The sequence below is a fragment of the Myotis myotis genome, unplaced genomic scaffold (genome assembly GCF_014108235.1).
Source record: "Myotis myotis isolate mMyoMyo1 unplaced genomic scaffold, mMyoMyo1.p scaffold_m19_p_6, whole genome shotgun sequence".
Lineage (NCBI taxonomy): Eukaryota > Metazoa > Chordata > Mammalia > Chiroptera > Vespertilionidae > Myotis > Myotis myotis.
Window position 1 is genome coordinate 86,807,939 of NW_023416368.1, and position 24,191 is coordinate 86,832,129.

The following is a 24,191-nucleotide window of genomic DNA, read 5'->3' on the forward strand; positions in this document are numbered from 1 at the left end:
AGGCCACCTGCCAGATGGCATTTCCCTGCTCTGGCCGCAGGAGGCCATGCTGCCGGCCCACAGGCTCTCCTAGGAGCAGCCCTGAAGCACAGACGGAAGGCAGTTCATGATAAACGCCCAGGATCCTAGTCCTCCCGGTGAAGCATCTCTGTCTTCCCTGGGGACTCCCTGGAGACCCAGCCTCCGGGAGCCCACTCACGACATCTTCGGCAGGGCGACTTCTCGCCTCACTACGACCTGGGCTCCTGGGGTGACCTCCCAAGTAATTATGCTCTTGAATTCTGGTCCTAGGGGCTGCTTTTTGGGGATCCCACATGAAGACAGGTGAAGTGCCATAAAGGAATACTGCACGATATCTCACTTACACGTGGAGTCTGGAGGTGGGTATTACTTTAAGTTGAGTGTAATGAATGTCTCACACTGTGTATCAAACATCAAGTTGTACACCTTAATATGTACAAATTTTTCCTTTTGGTACCCTGACCAGGGGTTAAACCCACAACCTTGGCCTATCAGATGATGCTCTAACCAACTGAGCTACCAAGCCAGGGCTTATATGTGGAATCTAAAAAAGCAAAATAAATTAATAAACAAAACAGAAACAGCCCTAGCCCGTTTGGCTCAGTAGTTACAGCATCAGCCTTGGACTGAAGGGTCTCGGGTTTGATTCCGGTCAAAGGCCTCAGGTGCAGGCTCGATCCCCAGGCTTTGTCAGGGTGCGTGTAGGAGGCAACCAATCAATGTGTCTCTCTCATATAGATGTTTCTCTCTCTCTTTTTGTCCCTCCCCTCCCTTCCATTCTCTCTAAAAAAAGTTGAAAAAATACCATCAGGTGAGGATTAACAAAAAGCAAACAACCAGAAACAGAACTATAGATATAGAGAACAACTTGATGGTTGTTAAAGGGGAGGGAGTGAGGCGGGAAGGGAATTAAAAAATTAACAATAATCATTTATCTCATGATTTAAAAAAGGAATGCCATACAGCAGTTAGATTTTTAAAACCTTGTTTACTATGTATAAATATATAAGTATTAACATGGAACTATGTCATCAAATATTTATAAATGTTTATTATAATATATAATTATTATATTTAATTATAAGTAGCGGCATCCAGGCACTGGCTACTTAATTAGTATTAAGTTGTGCAATCTTCACAATAGTCCCTTGAAATTGGAACTACCATTGCCCCGCATTTTACAGCAGGGGAAACTGAGGCACAGTATGTTTGAGTAGCTTGCCCAGGACCCTACAGTTGCTGAGGGGCAGCCCTGAATCCGTGTGTTGACCATGAGGCTGCATTTGTCTGTGTCCACCTGGAAGGTGTGCAGAGCCATTGCATAACACACATGGCGCTTGTGGATGCACAGGTGGTAGCGGCTGCCTGGGGGTGGGGGCTAATAGGGCTATTTAGCTTTATTTGCTAGGTTTGATTCATTTTATTTTTGGCAAGTTTTGTTCGTTTCACAAATATTAACTGAGCGCCTACTGGGTGCATGCAGCAAGACTCCTGCCCCTGGGGAGCTGACACTCCAGTGAGGGAGATGATGAAACTATAAACTGACAAATTCAAAGGAAGTTCGAAAACAGTGTTATTGCGCCCGGCCAGGGTAGCTCAGTGGTTGAGTGCAGACCTATGAACCAGGAGGTCGTGATTCGGTTCCTGGTCAGGGCATATGCTCAGGTTGCGGTTGCAGGCTAGATCCCCAGAGGGGGCGTGCAGGAGGCAGCTGATCAATGATTCTCTCCCATCATTGATGCTTCTATCTCTCTTCCTCTCCCTTCCTTTCTGAAATCAATTTTAAGAGAATAGCGCCGTTGAGAAAAAAAAAAAAAAAATGACTGTGGGGTATTCTGACAACTAGATGGGGCTATTGACAGTTTTGAGGGTTTGGTCAAGGAAGGCCTCTTGAGAAAAAAGATAGGACAAAATGGGAAAAACAAAACAAAAAGATTGGAGGAAAGAGCTCAAAATGGGAATAAGGGTGTGTGTTTTTTTTGGAGGGGGGAGAACTGGGTGATTTTTGAAATATTTTTTTCTGCTATGAAATTATTCAACTCCTTAATATGTAAACGTTAGTTGGAAGCCCACTTGGAGGCATAGGTGAAATCAGCAGAGAAACCTACTGGGTTCCAAGCCTGAAACTGGGGATCTCAAGAGCTGCTCCAAAGGGGCGCCAGGGACCCTCAGGAATTGGACCTGCGAGTCTCTGCTGCCCTCGTGTGGTCAAGCTAGGGATTGCAGGCGCGGGTGGCCTTGGCAGAAGTGGAAAACTGGTTCCTCCCCCTTCTGACCCCCAACCCCCACCTCACCTCAGCCACAAGCGGGGTGTGACCAGCTGTGTGGCCCTTAGGCTGAGATCTCTGAGGACACTGGAGGCCTCAGGCCTCAGCACAGAGGAGGCATTTGTAATTTTTAGTTCAGCAACAGGTATTTATTGAGTGCCTACCTACTGTGTGCCAAGCCTTGTTCTCAGGGCTAGGGATACAGCATGAAACAAAACATTAGAATTCTCTGCTCATCAAACTCATGAATTACTGGGGACATGAGCAATCAACGTGCAAAAACAAAATTTTCAGGAAAATCCAACAGAGCCAATGTGACCCAGGACTTTGGAGGGGCTCTCTGAGGAGACATCCCTGGAACTGAGGCCTGAACGGGGAGAAGCCAGCCAGGGGGAGGGGAAGGGTGTCCCAGACAGGGAAAACAGCCTGTGCAAAGGCCCTGGGGTGGGAATGAGCTGGGTGCAGGCAACAGGATCATGGACAAAAAATGCCTAGTTTCTGGTGCTTAGGGAGCATCTACTCCCCACTCCTGTTAAGATGGGGGACCTTGGACAGGGCAGAAAAATTTTTCCCCCGTGTGCCACACAGAGTGAGAATGCAACCTTAGGGTGCCATGGAAATGCTTTCCTCCACCACAAGACAGGCCTGGGCTCTGGAAAGAGAGGTGAGGGGGGGCACTGCCACCACACCCCAAAGTGGACCTGGTACCTCCACTCTCTGCTATGCATCTTGGGGCAAGTTGCTTCCCTGCTCTGAACCTATTTTACCAGCAGAACTTTGTCAGCAGCTGCTATAGACTCCCCCACCGCCATCTCTCCCTTCCCTGCCCCTCCCCCCAGGCCTGAGGTTCTCACAAAAATGCCTCCAATATCCCAGCGTGAGTGTCCCAGACCTAGGCAGGGAGCTGGGGGCACTTCAGTGGGTGGAGTGCTGCCTCTGGGTTGCCCACATGACTCCCCTGGTGCCTGTCCGAGCCTCAGTTTCCCCATCTGCAACATGGGGAAGAGAAACGCTGCCTCTCTCATGAGATGCTGGGTGCACAGGTTCCTAATGATTGGTTTGACTCTAAAGTTCAAGTGCAAGGCAGAGGGGCAGGTACTTAAGTTTGTGGGCAGTGGGAACCCCAGAAGGTGCCTGGAGCAGGGCAGTGGGCTGGCGGGGCTGCGGTTCAGTCAGCTCTTGCTCAAGTCCACACAGCAGAACAGGGCACAGCCAGGGTTCAAACCCAGGCCCCGATCTTCCACTGGGGACTTCTGCCTCCAGGTGGCCAGTCTTGGGTGTAACTTGTAACCTGAGACTCCAAGTAGTTGCTGGTTTTCCAGGAAGTCTATGCTGTCTGAACAACCCTTCGCCTGTGCCCCTTCTCCCCTCCATCAGCACCTGGCTGGGGCCCCTGCTCCCACTCTGTCCAGGCTGGAACCCCTACCCAACGCCTCAGCACCCTCACCCACCACCCATAGTCACCAGCTGCTGTGGCTTCTTCCTTCCTGGTGTTTGGGTTTTAATTTTTGTGTTGCAGTTAGAAAATTACCCATAATTACAGCTCTGAGAGGAAATGTCTCCTGGTGCAGACCCTGCTCCCAGCTGTGGCCCCCTCCATCGCAGGGCTGAGGAGGGCCGCCAGCCCGGATCCTGGCTCCTTCCAAAGCCTCCCACTGTAATGAGAAGGGGGCTGCTCCCGTCTCCTGTGGAGAGAAAAAACCATTATCAGGAAAACCCCAAATCAGCTTCCCCTACTACTTTTGCAACATATTCACAGCCAGACATCTGGGTCCACAGGGAGGGCCCATCCTGAGAGAGGCAGAGCTGCAAACAGACTACTCGAGACATTATTTTATCAACAGTGACAAGTATACAGGCTAGTGTAGAACCAGTAATATGGAGGATGTGGCCAGGGAAGGCGAGGAGGGGGAAGGGGACAGAGAGGGGGAAGGGGACAGAGGAGGAACTGCTGGGAGCAAAGGCCAGAGGAAGAGCCAGAATAGGCCAGGCCTGGAGCCAGAGAGTTCCAGGCGGCAGGAGCAGCCAGTGCAAGGCCTAGGAGGTGGGCCCTCGAAGGGTCTGAGAATGGAAGGGCTGGAAGGAAGTGAATGGGGGGAGGGAAGGCCCCTCTTCCAGGCAGCCCCCATACCTCAAAGCAGAACCTGCTTCGCCCCCCTCCCACCAGGCACTGCCCCGACCCTCCGCGGGGGAGGGGTATGGGGGTCGTTGGTGGTCCCTAGAGACCCAGCTCAGGGCTGCAGTCCCCACACTCAGCCACACACGGTGGGCCCTAGACTGCGAAGGGGTCGCAGGTCTGGGATCCAGTCTTGACCCTTCACCTCCTTGCTGACGACCCCACTCCTGGGCCCCTTGACCAGGCCCATGGCCCCTGTCTACCTAGGCCTCCCGATCTACTGCTCAGCCTCAAGTAGCTTCTTAAAACCCCGCCCCTAGGCCCTCCACAGCTTCCTGTGGCTTCCTATTTCTTTTAGAACAAACCCCAACCCCTTCGGCTCCTCTGCACCCCCCCCACCCCCCCATCATTCCCCTGCTCCAGCTAAGCTACGCAGCCCTCCTCGCTCTGCCTCTCACACCTGAACTCCGTGCCCACCTCGGGGCTTTTGCACTTGCTGTGGCTGCCGTGTGAACATCCTGCTTCCAGACCGTTCAAATCCACTTCTACCCTCATTAAAACATGTGTTTCCCGTGCCCACCCTCGCATGGGTGGGTGGGTGGGTGGGGCTCTTTCTGCAGGTTCTGCTCTTGCAATGCGTGCGCCGCGGTTGGATGTGCGCGCAGCTCAGCTTCCCAGACGCCGCGTGGGGGCCCAACGCCCGCTGTTCTAGGGCTTTTCCGCCGGCGCCGAGGTTGTGTTTGGAGATCCGTCCCGTTGCCATGAGAACCGCGCTTGGCCGCTCCCGCCCGCCTCCCCCTCCGCAGCTCGCGGGGCAGCGGGCGCCTCCCCCCCTCTCCCTCCTCCAGAGCCTGGCCGACCCTGCCGTCGTCCTGTCCCCCTCCACCGGAGACCCCCCGCCCCCGGCCCAGCACGTGGCACTCGGTGAAATTGTCCCACCGACTCTCCAGCTTTTCATCATTCTCCTTCCCCATCATGCCCGCTACTCCCCGAGCGACCGAGTCCCGAGAGCCGGTACACAGCAGGCGCTCAATAAATGTTGTGGAGACTCAAGGAACCAAGGCTCAGAAAGGACGAGGGACCTGCCCAGGGCACACAGAATCCCGGGGAGCCACGGAGCACTGGGAGATAAACGGGGGGGGGGGGGGGGGGGTGTCGAGAGGAGCGTTTGCGGGGCCCGGGAGCCTCAGCTGTCACAACACGTGTGACTCGGGTGGGGACACCCTCTCGGTGCGCTCGTGGGGAGCAGGCGCTGGAGACTGGTGGTGGGAGTGGGCATTAGGAAGAGGCTGTCCTGGCCCCCGCCGGGCGCTGGAGAGTCCCCATCTCCAGGCAGGACCCAAGAATGTTGGCCGCGCCCCCATCAGCCCGGAGCTCGGGCCCCTCCTCCGCGCCGGCCGGGCTCGGGAGGCCCACGGGAGAGGAAGCTGGGGGAGGGGACGGCCAGCTGGACAGGAAATGGGTAGGGCCGGCGTCCCCCGTCCCCCTGACCCGGGCCCCTCGGGATGGAGGCGGGGCTGGGGCCGGCCTGGCCCCTCCCTTCCTCTTCGCCTGTCTGGAACCCCAGCGGCTCCCCACTTCCCGCCCGCCTGCAGCCTGAGTGGTGGCAGGGGAATCCTGTACTGGGGGGCGGCCTCAGAGAGGGAGGCATAATGGGGGTTCCACAGGCAGCGGGAGGGGGCGTCCCCCTCAAGACAAATACACGACACAGGAAACGAGTGCACAACCACACACCACAGGTCCCAATCCACCCACGCGCGGAGGCACACGCACGCGCGCGCACACACAAGTGCACACAACCTGACGCCGCGTCCCTCGGCCCCCACACTCGCCACGGACACACACGCTGCCGCAGAGTCCCGGGCCGGACCTTCGCTGGATGCCTGCCCACACCCCGGGCGCAGTGATGCTCGTGGGCGCTCGCACAGGAACGTGAACACACACACTCGCCGTAGTTGCACAGCAAAAAACAAAAACAAAAATCCCACCCACGGCCAATAGTCATAGAAACAGCCAGACTTGGAGTCACACAACTGGGCCACTTCGCCCCGCCCCCTCCTGCCGCCCCCACCCCCACCCCCCATCCCTCCCACCCCCACCACCCCCGTCTGCTAACGCAGCCCGCAGGTGCCCGGCACAGGCCTCCACCGGACCCAGGCTCTCCTGCCTTGGTGCCCTTGTCTCAGCGACTGCCCCTAACTGCTCTGCGTGCCCCTGGGGTCAGAGGGCCCAGGAGGGGGAAGGGGGCACCCACTGTCTGCACCCTTAGTTCCTGCAGAGGGACAATTAAAGGTGGTTGGAGCCTCATTTACAGTCGGCAACACTGAGACTGAGGCCTCACCAGCGACAGCCCCCAGCACCTACACTAACAGAGGGTGACTGTGAAGCAGTGCACGATGGCCCCCAGGGTCTGGCCTGTGGACCCCAGGAGCCTGTCCATGTGGGATGTCTGTGTTGTGTGGTGTGTGGCTGTGGGGTCCACAGGCTCGGTGAAACCCCAGGTGCAAGCACAGAGCCCGCAGGAGCTGAGGGAGCGCCAGGCGAGTGTGAACAGCTGCCCTGGGCTCTCTCCCCGCTGCTGGAAGCTGTGGGTGGCTGTGCCCATGTGAGCGGGATGCGTCTCGCTCTTCTGTGACCCCCACTGCCGGGCTTTGTGCCGCCCTCTGTGTAACGGCATGTTCCCGGGTGAGGGGGAGCCGAGTGAGGGGCCCTGCGGGATGACACACTCAGTGTGATGCCCACCGCAGGAGTTGTGCCAGGGTCTGAGATTGTGTTCCCGGGTGTGTAAATTGGGTGGCTGGTCCTGAGGCGCGCGTGTGTGTGTGTGTGTGTGTGTGTGCGCGCGCGCGCATAGCCTTAATCAGCTGTGTCCCACTGTGTGTCCTGAGATGTTATGGGGCCACTACACACACACACACACACACACACACACACACACACACACACGGGCCCTGCGCGTGCACACACACACACGCCACACACACACACACACACACACACACACACGGCCCTGCGCGTGCACACAACACACACACACACACACACACACACACACGGGCCCTGCGCGTGCACACACACACACGCCACACACACACACACACACACACACACACACACGGCCCTGCGCGTGCACACAACACACACACACACACACACACACACACGGGCCCTGCGCGTGCACACACACACACGCCACACACACACACACACACACACGGCCCTGCGCGTGCACACAACACACACACACACACACACACACACACACACACACACACACACGCCCTGCGCGTGCGCGCCGGCCCGCGGTTCCAGCGGCGGGACCCACCCGCGCGCCCGCCATCGCCCCTTTAAGAGCGGCGCCCGCGGGCGGCAGGGAGGTGGCGGGCGGGGGCGCGCGCGGCGGGAGGAGGGGGCGCGCGCTTCCCGGAACAGCCCGCGCTGTGGGAAGAGAGGAAGAAAATAAACCCGCGGCTGAAGCTGGTGCCGCCGCCGCCGTGTGGGCTCCCCCGCGCGGATGCTGCCCGCGGTGCCTGCGCAGGGCGCGGGGCGGTGAGGCGCGGGGCGCGGGTAGCTATGGCGACGACGAGCGCGGCCAGCCGCGCCGCCTGACAGGTGTGGGCCCCGGCGGCGGCGGCGCGGAGCATTATGTACGCCAAAGGGGGCAAGAGCGCGGCCGTGCCCTCCGACAGTCAGGCCCGGGAGAAGTGAGTCGGGGCCGGGGGCGGAGCTCGGCGGCCCCGCGGGTGCCGTGGGCCCCAGCGCCGGCGCGCGCTGCGAGGGGCACGTGGGCGCGGGCTGCCGGACGGGAGGGACCCGAGTGCGGTGAAGGGGCCGCGAGACTTGCGAGGGAGCGCGAGACCCGAGGGGCGCAAGACTGGAGGGGGCCGCGAGCCTCGGGGGGTCAGGGGCGCAGGAAGCGGGAAGGTTGGAGAGGGCGTGCGGGACCTGCGAGGTCCTGAGAGTTGAGGGGTGTGAGTTTACGGGGGGCGGGGGGCGCGCTACACTCGAGGGCCGCGAGGCGCCCCAGCGGCGTGAAGGGCTGGGCGGTTTGCGGGGACGCGCGAGGCCCGAGGGCGTGACTTTTGAGGGGGCGTGCGAGGTCCGAGCGGCACTGGGGGTCGCGAGGGCTCCCCGACGGCAGCAGCTTGAGTGAGCGCGGTTGCGGGCGCACTCTCCAGGGGGCGTTTGCAGGGCCGGTCGGCTGGCCTTTCTGGACCCTCGCGCCTCTTGGAGAGGTTGAGAGGCCACCTGTCCTGGCAGCTGAGGGGGACCCCTGAGAGGCCCCAAGGCTCAGTCCTGCAGCCGAGCCCCGGGGTGTCGGCGCCCAGAAGCCCCTCCTCTTGCTGGGTGTGGCGTTGGGTCCTGGACACGGGGTGCTCTTGAGCGGGTGGGAGGGCAGCACTAACTCCCAGACCCTCAGCGGGTGCGGGCTGGGGGCCCTCAAAACTGGGAGCTTGGTCTGGGCCTGGCGGCAGCCTGCAGCTGGCATTGCCACTTACCGTCTCTGTGGCTTTGGGCAAAGGCGCGCCCCGCGCCCAGGCGCATTTTCCTTCCCAGAGCAATGCAAGAGGATCATCAGTGCCATCTCTTAGTGTGGGGGAGAGCTGGAAAGGTGCTTGGAGCTGCGACCTTCCTTCGCAAGGGCACCGGGTGGCCGGCAGTTTTGTTAAAGTGCCAGGGAAGATGCCTGCAGGAGGGAAGGCTTCCCATGGCTGATGGCCAATGGCCTAGTAGTCGCAGGATCCTAAGAAATCCAGGCACCTCCAGTGGCCTTGATGGGAAACAGGACAGCGAGGAGGCGGAGTCCTGATGGAGAGGTCCCACCATGACGCTCCTGGAGGGCCAGGCCAAGAGGGAGGACTTGGCTGTCCGGGCAGAGGAGCCCTGGGTGTGGGCCTGCAGCACCCCTCTCTCGTCCTGCTCTTCTACCTGAGCTAACAATGGGACCGCCCCTCCCCTCCACAGGGACAAGGCCATTCTCTGCCCAACTTTGGGGCCATTTTGGAGAAGAGAGTCTTCTACCCAGAAGATGCCAGGCAGATCACTGCCTTTCAGGCCTTCCTTGCCCATCTGCACAGTTTGGAGGTTGGGTTCCATTTTCGAGCCCCTTTAAGCACAAAGACTTTTTGAAACTGGCATGTGGCTCCTGCCCAGCTTGGGAGAGAGCATGCCTGGCGTTGCCACCCCATCCCTGGGGGTCCTGGTGTGTCCCTGGGCATCTTCTTACACTGGTTTTGGGGTCTGGGTAGAGTGTGGTAGTTGGGAAGGCAGGCCCCAGCCCCGAAGAGTCCCGCATCCTAGCATGGAGGCAGGCGGCGAGTTACCTGGGCAAATCAATGGGAGGCCAAGTAGAGGGATGATCTTGATATTCTATGAAGAAAGCAAAGGAGGAAAGCGGGTGATAGTAAAGTATGAGGGGGCTGTGCAGAGGCCTGGAGGAAGAGTAGGCGGCTGAGGGCACCGCAAGTGCAAAGGCCCTGGGATGAGGCCTGGCAGAGGAGCTGGGCTGGTGCCCTGGTGGGGGAAGAGCAGTCCTTGAGGGCTCTGTGGGCCAGAGGGGCTTGTGTGTGTGAAAGTGCACTCCAGCTCCCATGTGGAGTGTGGCTTATAGGGGGTCAGGGGTAGAGGCCAGGGGGTCTGGGGGAAGTGGGCACAATAATCTGGGTAAGAGCTGATGATGGCCCTGGCTGGTTTGGCTCAGTGGATAGAGCATCAGCCTGGGGACTGAAGGGTCCCGGGTTTGATTCCGGTCAAGGGTTGCTCAATCCCCAGTGCGGGGCATGCAGGAGGCAGCCAATTGATGGTTCTCTCTCATCATTGATGTTTCTATCTCTAGCTCTCCTCCCTTCCTCTCAAATCAATAAAAAAATATATATATATAAAATATTTTTTTTAAAAAGCTGATGATGGCAGCTTATGTGTGGCTGTGGAGAGCAAAGAAGGGAGAGAATCAGAGATTTGAGCTGAAGGTAGTGGGGTTGGGAGTTGGGTTTCAATCCCATCAGACATCCCAGGAGAGATTTGATTTTTTGAACCTGGCCTTGACTCTTGGCCAGGGCTGGAGACGGAGGGGGTTATCTGAATCCTGGTCCCTTCCCCCTCATGCCCTCACTCCTTAGCCTGCCCAACAGAGGGTCTCAGCGATGGGGGAGTCTGCAGAAACATCTCCCGTGGAGGCCAGAGATGCCCCAGTCCCCTTTTGGCCAGAGCCATCCTGCACTCATCTGTTTCCTGTAGAGGGTCCTGGAGGAATGTTGGTTTGGGGATGGGGCTCTGCTGTTAAAGTTTGGGAAACACCACGTGGTTGCATCCCCTGTTTCACCGAAGGGGATGCCAGGGCCTGGAGAGGAAGTGACCTGCCAAGCTCCGAAGCACTAGCGAGGTAGCCTGGCTGCTTTTGAGACGTGGCCTGCTGGCCTTGCAGGATTATCACAAGGACTGGGTAAGCGGCTGCAGGTAGAGGTCCCTGCATACGCAGCCACCAACGAAGCCACTTCCTGTCTCGGCCTCGGTTTCCTCCTCTGCGAAATGGAGTGGAGGAGCCGCCCTGGCTCTCCTGGACTGTGCTTTCCTCTCCTTCCTGCTGATCCCGTCTCAGTGTGGGGTCTGGGTCAGACGGCCTCAGAAACAGACTCTGCCTGGGGGTCCCTGCCCTCGGGGATGCACAGCAAAGTCTAAAAGTGCAGCGATGGGGTGGCCTGGAGGGTGAGAGGGAGCTGGGGTCCTAGTGGGCTACTCGTGTCAAGGCTCAGCCTGTTCTGTCAATGGCAAATACTTGCAGCCTGTGGTGAAGCCCGTGAATGGCTGCCACCTGGAATGAACTAGTACTTGCATTTGTAGTTGGTTTGGGTCCTTTTATTATTACTTTTTAAATGGTTTATTTTTTATTTTTTTACTTTAGAGAGAGAGGAAGGGAGAGGGAAAGAGAGAAACATCGATGGGCTGCCTCCTGCACACCCCCACTGGGGATCAAGCCGGCAACCTGGGTATGTGCCCTGACCGGAAGTCGAATCAGTGACCTTCTGGCACATGGGACAACGCTCAGACCACTGAGCCCCACAGGCCAGGGCTTGGGTCTTTTTAACTTGGGGATGAAGGTGACAGGGCTAAGTTGGAGGCCCCTCTGTCCCCTTTGCATTGCTCCACTTCTGCCTCAGAGGCCCTGTCTTTGTGAACTGGGGGGAGAAGTCTAGAGGTCTGCTGTGGGTGTGAGCTCCTCGAGCGCTTTTGCCCTGGCAGGTGGTTTTAGACTAGGCCCACAAATGACAACCATGGTCGGTGTTGCTAAGCACCTTGTGTGTTTCTCCTGGGATTGGTTTTGGGGTCACACATAGCCATGGAGTTTGTTTATAGCCCAGCAGGTGAGAGAGTCACCTGTGTGTCCGTCCCTGCTTCCAGGTGTGACCAGGTGTGGGCACCTTGTTGGTGAGGGCGCAGGTAAGAGACTCTTGGGGAGGAAACTCCTGGAGGCTGAGCGGAGGCAGTGGGCACAGGAAAGCCTCGGGGAAGGGCTTGAGAAGAGGAGGCATCTGGGAAGAGAATGGGAGGCGGGGGGGCGGGCATGGACTCTGTAAGGGGGTGGGTTGTCACTGGCCACTGGGTGGGAGAAAGGCCGTAGGCAGCAGAGGCCCCCAGAGGCGGATGAGGATAGCCACCACCCTGGCAAGAGATAGCTGAAGGCCTGGCCTTGAGGGTGGCAGAGAGGAGGGAGGAAATGTGTGGGCTGGAGAGTCCCTTTGGGGGGCATCAGTGAGAACTGGCTGGTTGATTAGATGGGGTGGGGGTGACACAGGCTGTGAGTAGCTGGTCTCACTGCCCCCAGCAGCGTGGGCATCCATGGGCTTCGAGGGGGGGGGGGGGCACTGAGCAGGGAGCACTCGTTACCCTAATTCCTGATAATTATGGCAATTCCTGATAATTATGGTGGTGGTGCTGCATTTTAGTTCATAAGGCTTTAACAGATCACTATGTCACCACTTCCCTGCACAGCCCGTGTGTGCTTCTCCCTTGAGCGCCCCAGGGCCAGGCACCCCATCTCCTCCAAGTCACTGCTCCATCTCCAGGGAGGGCCTCTCTGGAGACACCCTCTGCTCCCTGGGTGGGCTCCATTGGGTGGGCTCTTATTCTTTCAATATGTTTTTTTTATTGATTTCAGAGGAAGGGAGAGGGAGAGAGAGATAGAAACACCAGTGATGAGAGAGAGTCATCGATGGGCTGCCTCCTGAATGCCCCCACTGGGGATCCAGTCTGCACCCGGCAGGTGCCCTGACCTGGAATCAAACTGCGACCTCCTTGTTCATAGGTGGGTGCTCAGTCATTGAGCCACACCCGTGGGCTCTTTTTCCTACAGGCCATTTGTTTAGCCGGGATTTGGCTCTAGAGCCCTGCCCTTCCTTGTAATGAGCTCAGAACCTGGATGGTCAGAGGCCAGAAGTCCTCCCCAGAGGTCCTGAAACAACCTGGCCAAATGTCCCGGCTTCAAAACTTTACACCAAAAACAAGAAAACAGCTCAGAATTCCTCCCTGAGACTTAATCCTGGTAAAAATTAAAGTACCAACACTATGAGAATCTTTGGCTGCTCTTTGCTCTTGGGGTAAAACCCCAAATGCTTAACATCCAAACAGTGCTCACTGACCATCTCAGTCCACCTCTTGTGAGCTTAGCAGGGAGGGAAAGAGACGGGGTCCCTGCCCTCCCAGCTACAGGTCAGTGGGGGCTTGAGGCAGTGAGCAGAAATGTGTCAAGTGGAGATAGGTAAGACGATAGGGAGGAATTGGGCAGGACGGAGGTTAGGGGTAACGGGGAGCCTCTGACAGGTGCCATGGGAGCCATGCAGGTCTCTAGGTGAAGTGCCCCAGGCAGGGCAGTAGCCTGTGCCAAGGCCCTGGCATAGAGGGTGGCCAGTGTGTGTGTGGGGGGCACCGGAGGGTCTAGCGAGGAATGCTGTCGGGGTGTGTGTGTGTGTGTGTGTGTGTGTGTGTGTGTGTGTAGATTCTAGGGGCTGGGAGAGAGTAGCCATTGGAGGGTCCTGTCAAAATTCAGGTAAGGGAGACAGTGGCCTGGACCAGGTGTGTGTTAGAGATGGCAGGAGAGAACTTTCTCCTTAAGATTTTACCCAATTTAATAAGTGCAGCTGTCTTGATCTCAGGGGACAGCATGCACCACACCTCTGTGAGCCAAGGCCGAACCACCCAGGTTGGACCACACAGGTAGAGGTGGGAGGCAGGGGCGGGAGTGGGGGGGGCAGGACTGTGGTGGGGGCAAGTTGAGGTTGGGCCTTTATTTATTTATTTATTTATATACATTTTTATTGATTTCAGAGAGGAAGGGAGAGAGAGAAACATCAATGATGAGAGGGAATCATTGTCAGCTGCCTCCTGCACGCCCCCTACTGGGGATCGAGCCCACAACCAGGGCATGTGCCCTGACTCGGAATTGAACCTGGGACCCTTCAGTCTGCAGGCCGACGCTCTATCCACTGAGCCAAACCGGCCAGGGCAGTGATGGCGAACCTGTGACACGCGTGTCAGAGGTGACACGCGAACTCATTTTTTTGGTTGATTTGTCTTTGTTAAATGGCATTTAAATATATAAAATAAATATCAAAAATATAAGTCTTTGTTTTACTATGGTTGCAAATATCAAAAAATTTCTATATATGACACGGCACCAGAGTTAAGTTAGGGTTTTTCAAAATGCTGACACGCCGAGCTCAGAAGGTTCCCCATCACTGGGCCAGGTCGGGCCTGTAGATGCCATGTGGATAGTGGGCCCAAGCTCAGGAAGGCCAGGCTGGAGCGCGCTGTGTGTTGTGTGAAGATGCCATCAAAGCAGGAGGGCGGTCACCTGGAGCAGCGGTCGCCAACCCGTGGCCCATGAGGTCCAAAGGGCTGGGGGCCGCTGGCCTAGAGAGAGGAAAGGAGAGGACTGGGCTGATGGGGAGGAGAGCAGGCAGAGTGGCTCCTCGACCCGTTTCCTGAGTCAGATGCCACCACTGGACAGTCCAGGGCCAGGGGAAACGGGGGGACCTGGTAGGCTGGCAGCCTGGAGCCGTGGGCCAATGTGGTGGGACCAAGGGCCGCTTCTTTAAAAGCCTTCTGCTCCTGGGTATGCGGTAGCCCATGCCCTCCTCCCGCCCTGAACCCCCAGCTAACTCCATCTTGCTACCCGTCTCTGGTGTCTATTCCCCTGGTCTTCACTGCTCCTGCACTGACCCCAAAGTGGGCAGGGGCCCTGCTGGAACCCTAGCTGCTCTCTTCGCCCAGAGGGGGGCACAGTGAGCAGATCTGGGCTTTTCATATCCATTCTTTCGCCAGTGGATGTGGGCCTGGGGATGCAGGCCACTTGAGAAGGCTCAGGAAGCCTCTAGAACAGTGATGGCGAACCTTTTGAGCTTGGCGTGTCAGCATTTTGAAAAACCCTAACTTAACTCTGGTGCCGTGTCACATATAGAAATGTTTTGATATTTGCAACCATAGTAAAACAAAGACATATATTTTTGATATTTATTTTATATATTTAAACGCCATTTAACAAAGAAAAATCAACCAAAAAATGAGTTCGTGTGTCACCTCTGACACGCGTGTCATAGGTTCGCCATCGCTGCCCTAGAAGGGGAGGAATCACAGGAGTGAGTTGGACAGGGGAGCTTGGGGTACAAGGGGCTGGGAAGACGATTGGGCTGGAGAGGGGCAGACGCTGGAGATTGCTGGAGGGTGCAGCTTCGGAATCGGGGGGGTCCTGGGCTGGAGGCACTGCCAAGAGGAGGGTGGTGGCGTGGTGCAGACTGTGGCCAGGCTCAGAGAACTGCTGCACCCCCCCTTGTCCTTCCTTAGTGCACACCGCCTTCCAGCTCACCTTATAACTTGCCTCCTTGTGTTGTTGCTCCACTGTTCCTCCTCACAGGCAGCAAGCCTCCAGCGGGACAGGGGTCTGTAGTGTTCACTACACAAGGCGCTGTTGGGCAAATGTTTGTTGAATGAATGAATGAATGGATGGATGGAGGAAGGAAGGAAGAGGATTCAGTGTAAGGGCAGATGTATGGGGCAGGTCCTGGGGGCAGGACAGAGGGCTGGAGCTGGCAGGGGCGTCTGATGGGTGCGGAGCCTGGCTGGGAAGGGTCAGAGAGCAGGAGGATGAGTCCAAACAAGTTTATTTTCAGATGGGGCGAGCAGCCAGGGGTGAGTGGCCAGTTAAGTGGGAGGCTCCGGCCTGCCCTTGGGGAGTCTAAGGTCTTGGATCCAGAGCCCCTCCCCCAGCCCTCCTGAGTCCTCGCTGGGCAGGAGGAGGATCCTGGGGCTCCCAGAGGGGCCATGCCGGTGGAGTGGATGGCTTTGGAATAGCTAGGGGCTGGATCTTGTCCCTCTGCCAGCTGGTATAGAAGACAGATGGGAGGGGAAGCAGAGGTGGAGGCAGAGGATGGAGAGGCCTGGGAGGCTGTATGGCCTGGGAGGCCTGCAGGCTTTCCTGTGTGGCCTGCAGAGGGCGCTGCTGGTTGGCAAGTGGCCCATGCTCTTGGGTTGGGCAGCTGCTGAGTTTTGGGGGGGGGGGGGGGGCATACCAAGCACTTTGGGTGTTTGGCAGCTGAATGGAACTGCTGGCCCCATCTCCCCTCACCCACCCACAGTGCCCCAGACTTCCTGGGGGCTGGTACAGAGTTGGCAGACAGGGATCTCCAGGAAGAGGATGGGGCCCAGGGACACCTGGAGGAGGAAGGCCTCAGCAGGCAAGACTGGGAGTGAGTGGGTGCTGGTGCCGTGTGCACGGCTCAGGGTGTCTGCTGAGAGGCCCCACGTCGCGCAGTCAGGAGTGACACCCAGGAGCCCTTTCTCCAGGCAGAAGACCTCCCGGGGCCAAGGCTGCTCTGGGGTCTTGGCATCAGTAGGATGGGCTAGGACTTGGTCCACAAAGGAGTATTGGACTGACCAGGATTGGGCCTGGAAATGGGGGTTTGTGGCTGCTGGCAGTGTTGCCTAGAGGAGGGGCCTACCGTCTGGGTATTGATGGATGTGTAGGAGTTGGCCAGGCTGAGAAACTAGGGAGGAGGCCATCTCCTGTGAGGGTGGAGGCGATGGGGCATTTGGGGGACTAATGTGAGGCTGGGGGTGGGTGCAGTGAGGACTCAGTGTGGGCCCCCTCCCCCTGGTCTCCACCTGCCCCACGGAAGGCAGGTGCCTGGCCTGAGAGCCCCTCCAGGAACCCTGGGGGCGGGGTTTGAGGCTGACCAGACCCCGGGCCTCCTGAGAGCCTGAGCCACTTCCACCCGGCCTGCAGGTTGGCGCTGTATGTGTATGAGTACCTGCTGCACATCGGTGCCCAGAAGTCAGCACAGACCTTTCTGTCTGAGGTAAGCGGGCCCTGCCTCTACCCTACCCCAGGGTCCTCTCCTCCGGCTTCTGTCAGGGCTCCAGTGGTGGTGCCCCTGAAGGCCCCAGGCACTGAGGGCTGGGGTGGGTCAGGCTCGGCGGCTGGCATAGAGGCGTCCGTCTGCCCATCTGAGGATCTGCTTTTCACTCCTCTGCCCTTGCTGTACCCAGTTGTCCCTGCCCAGCTACCTTGCTCTGGCCCGCTGGCCCCTGGCCCGTGTTCCCTGCCTGAGGTGGGTTGGCGGGTCTAGCAGCCTGGGCAGCAGCTCCTCACCTGCCTTCCTTCTCCCGTGCAGATCCGATGGGAGAAGAACATCACGCTGGGGGAGCCCCCAGGTTTCCTGCATTCCTGGTGGTGGTGCGTGTGGGGCTGGCCTGGGCAGGCTGTGGAGGGGGGTGGGGGGGGCGTGTGGGAAAACCATCATCTCCTGCCGCCCACAGCGTGTTCTGGGACTTGTACTGCGCAGCGCCTGACCGCAGAGAGGCATGTGAGCACTCCAGTGAGGCCAAGGCCTTCCAGGACTACGTGAGTCCCGCCCCAGGGACCCGGCACGGGCAAGGTGGCGGGCCTGGGCCTGGGGCGGGGGCGGGGGCGGGGGCGGGGATGGGAGGGTGCGTGGCCTGTGGGTTTGCTTAGGAGGCTGAGCGCCTGGGTTCCTGTGTCCTCCGCTGGGCCTCCGGTCACTCACAGGGAGGCTCATTCCGCTGCACGGGAGCCCCCACACCTTCCTGAGGCCAGGCCCTCCTCGTCCTCTTCACTTGAGTCCCTGGTCCAGGCTAGACAGACAGTAGCTCCTGCCTCCACCACCACCTGTCCCTGCTGCCCTGGCCTTTCTGAGCCTCCTGAGGCAGGAGCCGAGCCAGGGTCTCGGGGGTTTAGCTGACACCACCCGGGACACTTCCTGACCTTGTTCTGTGACTGGGCTGCTAACTCACCGCTTTGGCCTCGGTTTCCCTCTTGGTTGATGGGGGAGGGGCAGCACCAGAGGCCTGTTTACTAGCAGAGCCTGGGGGGAGGAGTGACATGAGGGGATGGGTGGCATCCCCTCTGCCTTTATCCTCTTCACCCTGGCCCCTCAGAGAGGTCAGGGGCAGACCAGGGAGGTCAGCTGGCCCTGCCTCTCCACCTCCCAGGCTGTGGGCCCAAGGCCAGGCAGGGACGCAGCCAGCTTCCGAGGGAGGTACGGCCCCCTCCTCCTGTGCACCCAGCTGGTGCCCTCACCTCTTTCCCTCAGGCCTCCCAGGGTGTAGCTGCCCCCACCTCTCTCTTTGCAATGGCACCTCAACCCAGGGCTCTGCAGGGCCGGGGTGCAAGAGGGTTAGGGGTTCACATGTCCCGGAAGTTGCCCCACGTACACTGTATGTGCATGCATGGAAGCCGGGGTCCCTGCTTTCGCCCTCATCAAATCCCTCTGTGCATTTGTGCAGTTCTGCCAGACCTGGGGCTCAGGGGTGCCTGGAGCTGTGTCCCTCCTTGTGCCTCTTCGTTGTCCCTGGGGCCATTCCCCTCACGGCTCTGGCCCCCACCTGAGTCTGATGACTTCTGGGGCCTCCTGGGAGGATGAGACACTAGGGTTCCACATTCGTGTGCATGTGCTTCCCTGTGCGCACCCGTTACCATGGCAGCAGGGCGCCTGGGGGAACCCGTGTAGGCACAGCAGTGGGGGTGCGGAGGGTGATGGGTCCCTGCAGCTCCCACTCTAGTTGGAGACATCTTGCCTGCCCTCCTAGGGGGCCTCCAGCCCTTCCCCCACACACACTCCCCACCCCTGCCACTCCCCACCCCCACCAGGCCATTCGAGCATCTCCAAGAAACGCCAGCACACCAGCCAGCACACCAGCCAGCACACCAGCCAGCACACCAGCCAGCACACCAGCCAGCACACCAGCCAGCACACCAGCCAGCACACCAGCCAGCACACCAGCCAGCACACCAGCCAGCACACCAGCCAGCACACCAGCCAGCACACCAGCCAGCACACCAGCCAGCACACCAGCCAGCACACCAGCCAGCACACCAGCCAGCACACCAGCCAGCACACCAGCTAGTTGTGGTGGCAATGCTGGCTGGGTGCTTTTGGGTGAATGATTGATGCAGGGGACCCAGGGAGGCTATGTATTAACCCTTCCAGGCCTAGAGTTGGGGAGCCACAGTGGTGTGGGGTACACCATACCTTCCCCCTCGTGGTCCTGAGTTCTGCTTGCAGCCTTCCAACCTCCACCGCCCTCTCCTCCCTGACCAGGAAATGCTCTGGCGTCTGCTGTGCCTATTGGGTAGGCAGTGTGGGTGGACAGACCCAGAGCACAGAATGTGTCCCCCTACAGCCCCCAAAGCGGTGCCTGCCAGAGTAGCTGCTGCAGGCTGTTGGGCTGTGTGCTGTGCGGTAGTGGGGTGGCGGCAGGGGGCCCCAGGGGCTGAGAGCTTTGTCTCCCCCACCGCTACCCTCAGCGTTGCTTGGGCTTTCAGATGAGTGACCTGTGCTGGGCCTGGGAACGCCCTTCGCCACTGTAGGTCTGGGGAGGCTCTCCCAGTCCCCCCCGCCTGGGGCCTGGCAGGAGTCCTGTGGAGGCAGACCTTTGAGAAGGAGCAGGAAGGGTGCCGGGCTGCAGTTCGTTTAGGGTGGGGCGTGTCTTCAGGAGCCCCTTGCCCCACTCCTGTGCGGCAGGGTTAGTGCTGAATTCTTCTGAGTCCGAATGGCTGCCGTTCCACAAATTCCTGAGAACCCTGGTGTTGGCTTGTGCCAGCCTCAGGAACAGCAGTGATGAAGACAGACTCCCCGCTTACTCCTGGGGCTTTGGGGGGAGGATGGGTGATGCAGACAGGAGAGGAGGGGCCCCCAGAAAAGTGCCCGCTACTCAGTGCCCTTCCCTATCCTTTGATGTGTTCCCTCTGCCCTATAGACTAGCCTTCCATTCCCCCCACCCCCCGCTCTGTGGGTCCCCAAAAGCTGACACGCCTGACCAGAGGAAGTGACTTGTCAGCCTGCCCCCTGCATCTCTGCCCTTGGCCCACAAGATAATGCCCCTCTAGCACCTGGCCTTCTCCCCTCCTCCATCTGAAGAGAGATTGGGGGCCTGGAAACTGTACCCAGAGAGTCCAGTTCTTCTGGGAGGGCAGGGGTCGTCGTCTGCACAGCTGCTCTGAGGAGGAACCCTGGGGAGGGAGTTACATCTTCAAGCTGTTGACTGACTTTTTGTCTGTTTATTTGGCGTGTGTTGGGTGGAGCTGGGGGTCCAGCTAAGCTGCCTTGCCAGCCAGGAGGACACCAAGTGTGTGGGGAAGGGCCTGGGGTAGGTAGGGGATGGTGCCCCTACCCAGTGGAGGTTGGGTTCAGATGGAAAGCATCAGCCTGTGCTGGATCACTGAGTGCACGCCAGTCCTGGATGGTTGGCATTTTCCGACCTCCACATTCCTCAGCTTGGGACTCAGGGCTGGGAATCTCTGGATCCCTGTCCTCCTTCATGAGCTGTATGGGCTCAGCCGGGCTCGGCCCTGACCACCTCCAGGTTTTCAGGTGCAGCAAGGAGGCAGAGCCTCTTCAAGGCCACCCAGCAAGTCAGAGTCTGTGGACTTGTTAGGGTGTTAAACTGGGGTGGGAACAGGGGCAGCTGTTCTGTCTCCTAGGACCCCAGCCATCCTCCCCTGCGTGGACAGAGGGTCAGATGGCTTGGGTGCCCTGTTCTGTGGGATTGGCTACTTGCTGAGGGAACGCTGGGGCAGAACTGGCCTGACCACACCTCATGTCTCCCCCGCCCTGCAGAGCGCTGCCGCTGCCCCCAGCCCTGTGATGGGGAGCATAGCCCCCAGCGATGCAATGGCAGCTGGCCCCATGGCACCTGGCTTCTTCCAGGTACAGCCAGGGCTGGGGCCCTTGTCCCCCTGACTCTGGGTGCACATGTGTCAGAGAATGACAGGCACAGGTGCCAATGGGTGTGGGTCCCACTTCGGGAGAAACCCTGAGGCAGGCAGGCTGGAGCTGGTTGGGAAGGCTGCAGCGGGGATGCACGTACGGGCCTTGGTGGGGCTAGCGAAGGAGGGGCTGCGGGGTTTGAGCCCAGGGCAGGAAGGGTGGGATCTCTGCACACTAGACCTGTGTGTGTACATGCCAGGGTGCCTGGGCCCACAGAGCGTGCTCTGAGCCACAGGTCCCTCCCGTGACCCCTCCTGGAGGGGACATCCCCAGCCTGCAGATAGGTGAATGGCCCACCCTCCCACCTCTAGGCAACACTGCCACTTCCCCTCCCTTGCCCAGACTTAGCAGGGCCTCAGGAAACAGTAGCTCTTCCCAACCCACCTGGTTCTGTCCTCCTAGGGCCCCCTGGGCTCCCAGCTGCCCCCCCACAACCCCAACACCCCCATGATGGGGCCTCACATTCAGGTAAGGACTTGTGACACCCCTGTCCCTTTGCCCATGCACATCCCGCTCCTCTGTGCTCACACACACCGGGAGCTAGCCACTAGGGCTTGTTGGCTAGGCCTGGAGATGGGGTAAGTCAGGCTCTGGGCCTGGGCACAGCAGGAACCAGGTAGCTTTGGGGGGGAGAGGGGAGTGGGTAGGGGGCAGTGCTGACCCCTGGCCCACTTCTTCCAGCCCTTCATGTCACCCAGGTTCTCAGGGGGCCCCCGGCCCACCCTGCGGATGCCGAGCCAGGTGAGAGAGGGAAGGCAGACTGGAGGAGGGGAGTGGCAGGAGCTAGGTGGGGGAAGGGCACCCACACTCATTGCTGCCGTGCCCCTTTTGCAGCCCCCTGTGGGCCTACCCGGCTCCCTCCCTGGTGCCATGGACCCCTCCCCGCGTGTTCAGGGTGAGTAGAGAAGCACCAGCTGGGGTTCACCATCAGGACCCCAGCTTTCATGCTCCATCTCCGCTGCCTCACTGTACACTCCGCTCCCCCAGGTGTGTGTCCACACTGCGGAGTGGTCCCAACCTGAGCCACCTCCCTTTGCTCCCACCCCAGGGCATCCGAGCATGGGCCCGATGCAGAGGGTGACTCCTCCACGGGGCATGGCCAGCGTTGGGCCCCAGGTAAGGGGTGGGCCCAGGGGGGCTTCAGGGGCTCTCCCCTCTTGGCCTGTACTCAGGGCCCTTTCCCCTCACAGAGCTATGGAAGTGGCATGCGGCCCCCACCCAACTCCCTCGCTGGCCCAGGCCTGCCCACAATGAACATGTAAGGCCCTAAAGGGACCCCTGGAGTCTGCCCATGGGGGCCACCACCCAGCTTCTTGGGCTGGATTAGCACAACAGCCTGGGATATTACTTATTCCACTGTTGGGTGGGAAAAGTAAGGCCTGAAGGCCAGTGAGTGATGGGTTGGGATTTTCAAGTGCTTAGCACTTAGTCAACATCTGCTGTTTCGGGGCCCAAGGTGTGGGGCGGGGGAGGAGTGCTGCTTGTCCAGCTCTAGGTTCCATCTGCCATCTCTAATAGGGGCCCCGGAGTGCGTGGCCCATGGGCCAGCCCCAGTGGCAACTCGGTGAGTCGGGGAGTGGGGCAGTGGGTAGGGTGAGGGGTGTGGGGGACGGTGGGCGGACTGCTCACAGCTGCCTCTCTCCCCAGATCCCCTATTCTGCCTCCTCCCCTGGCAGCTACACGGTGAGTGGGGGCCTGGGGCCACGCTGATCACTCAGAGGGTGGCAGCAGGGCCTTCCTAATGTTTTGTCTGCCTCTACATGCAGGGACCTCCAGGAGGTGGTGGGCCCCCTGGCACACCCATCATGCCCAGCCCCGGAGGTACTAGGGCCTGGGTGGCGAGGGGAAGGGTGTGCTTGAGGGAGGCCTCTCACACCCAGGCCTTCATGCCTCGTCTTCCCCAGACTCCACCAACTCCAGCGAGAACATGTACACCATCATGAACCCCATGGGGCCAGGCGCTGGCAGGGCTAACGTAAGTGCGGGGTTGTGGGGTAGAGGCTGCTCTGGTGGCAGGTGGCCAGAGTCCCACACCACCCCTCTGCCACAGTTCCCACTGGGCCCAGGCCCCGAGGGCCCTATGGCAGCCATGAGCACGCTGGAACCTCACCACGTGAACGGATCTCTGGGTGAGTAAGCGGCCTGGGAACCACCCCCACAGGCTGCCTTGCTAGCCTCATGCTCTCACTGAGTGCCCCCCCTTTCCTCCACCTGTGTTCCTTGTAGGGGCATCGGGTGGCGCCCTGAGCTTTCCTGGGCGACTCAGTGCTTGGGCTGCACTGGGTGAGGGTCCAGTAACTAAACCGTGGGGACACCCCTTCAGGCCCTCCTTCCAGACCCCCAGTGGGCTGAGCTGAGGGGTTGGGTGCAGCCGTGGTAGGGTGGGCGGGGGAAGAGGGGAGCAGGGAGGTGGAGCTCAGGGAAAGGTGGTGTACCCCGGCTCAGACGCCGAGCCCCGTGTCCCCTTGTGTCTGTCGTCCACAGGCTCCGGCGACATGGACGGGTTGCCGAAGGTGAGGGGCCGCGCTCAGGCATAGCTGGGGTGTGGGGCGGCCGCGCAGGGGACCCGGCGGCGGTGGGGTCAGGACTGGAGTCTTGCGCTGATTGCGGCTGCCCCCAGAGCTCCCCTGGCGCCGTGGCCGGCCTGAGCACTGCCCCCGGCACCCCGCGGGATGACGGCGAGATGGCGGCCACCGGGACTTTCCTGCACCCATTCCCGAGCGAAAGTGTAAGCGACTGCGTCGACTCCCCCCCTGCAGCGGCGTCGGGCCGGAGGGGCCTGGCGGGCAGGCCCCGGCGGGGCGGCCGGGGGGCCAGAGCAAGACCGTGACCGCGGCGGGCCAGGTGGGGGGGCGGCCGCGGCATCCTTCCCCTCCCCCCTTCCCCTTCCCCTTCCCCCACCCTGTCCTGGTCTCACATGCCTACCTTGCCCCCACCCTGTGACCACGCCCCAGGGGCCTCACCTCCCTAACTTGGACTCCTGCTCCTTACCCCTCTCCACCTGTGCCCCACCCAGTCCATTTGTCCTTCTTCCTGGGGGGCGGGTCCCAGCCTAGGCGGGAGCTGAGCCCCCCCTCCCCCTTGCGCGCCACCCCTCGTCTCTCCGCAGTACTCGCCTGGGATGACCATGAGCGTGTGATGGGGCAGCAGCCCCTTGCCCAGTGCTGGCCGCCTCCTCTGCCCAGAGCCCCTGCCAAGGGCCAGGGGCCAGGGTGGTCTGCAGGGGGAGGGTCTGAGGTCACACCTCGGGCAGCTGGACTCCTGGTCAAGGCTTGGAGGCCCCGCATGAAGGACTCATTTTATTAAAAACAAAAACGCAAGGACCTCAGAGATGCTCTTTTCTGTATGGGCTCGACCCCCACCCTCACCTGTTTCTACTTTGTCCTGGGGGACTCCTCTGGACCTCCTTTCCCCTGGGCAGGAAGGGGTGAGCACCCATCAATAAATGTAACTTGTTTTGGTTTTTGGTATCTGGTCTCAAGATTACTCCATTTTGGCTTGTAGCCACGT

General features: G+C 59.7%; 1 protein-coding gene across 12 annotated transcripts; it reads left to right on the plus strand.

Annotated features, from left to right (window-relative positions):
• The first annotated feature begins 7,813 nt into the window (after positions 1-7,813).
• Positions 7,814-24,151, plus strand: SSBP4 (single stranded DNA binding protein 4). Of its 12 annotated transcripts, none has more exons than XM_036311738.1 (19): positions 7,817-8,108; positions 16,679-16,751; positions 17,067-17,128; positions 17,212-17,296; positions 18,563-18,851; positions 20,532-20,621; positions 21,084-21,149; positions 21,363-21,422; positions 21,516-21,576; positions 21,730-21,797; positions 21,872-21,939; positions 22,200-22,245; positions 22,329-22,364; positions 22,448-22,502; positions 22,586-22,656; positions 22,732-22,810; positions 23,166-23,194; positions 23,302-23,525; positions 23,791-24,151. In XM_036311738.1, exons 2-18 carry the CDS (start codon positions 16,690-16,692, stop codon positions 23,509-23,511), a joined length of 1,437 nt encoding a protein of 478 aa, XP_036167631.1. In that variant the 5' UTR covers positions 7,817-8,108; positions 16,679-16,689; the 3' UTR covers positions 23,512-23,525; positions 23,791-24,151. The 12 variants fall into 12 exon arrangements, 11 of the variants coding, with proteins under 11 accessions (XP_036167634.1, XP_036167631.1, XP_036167632.1 ...); XM_036311740.1 differs by having other exon boundaries at positions 7,818-8,108; positions 23,302-23,409; XM_036311741.1 differs by lacking the exon at positions 22,200-22,245 and having other exon boundaries at positions 7,814-8,108; positions 22,358-22,364.
• Positions 24,152-24,191: the final 40 nt, after the last annotated feature.

Coding starts and splice junctions, on each gene's coding strand:
- SSBP4 (XM_036311738.1), top strand. CDS start 16,690: ATGTGTATGAGTACCTGCTGCACATCGGTGCCCAGAAGTCAGCACAGA. Junction 21,798..21,871: donor TGGCCAGCGTTGGGCCCCAG/GTAAGGGGTGGG, acceptor TTCCCCTCACAG/AGCTATGGAAGTGGCATGCG. Junction 22,503..22,585: donor CATCATGCCCAGCCCCGGAG/GTACTAGGGCCT, acceptor CGTCTTCCCCAG/ACTCCACCAACTCCAGCGAG.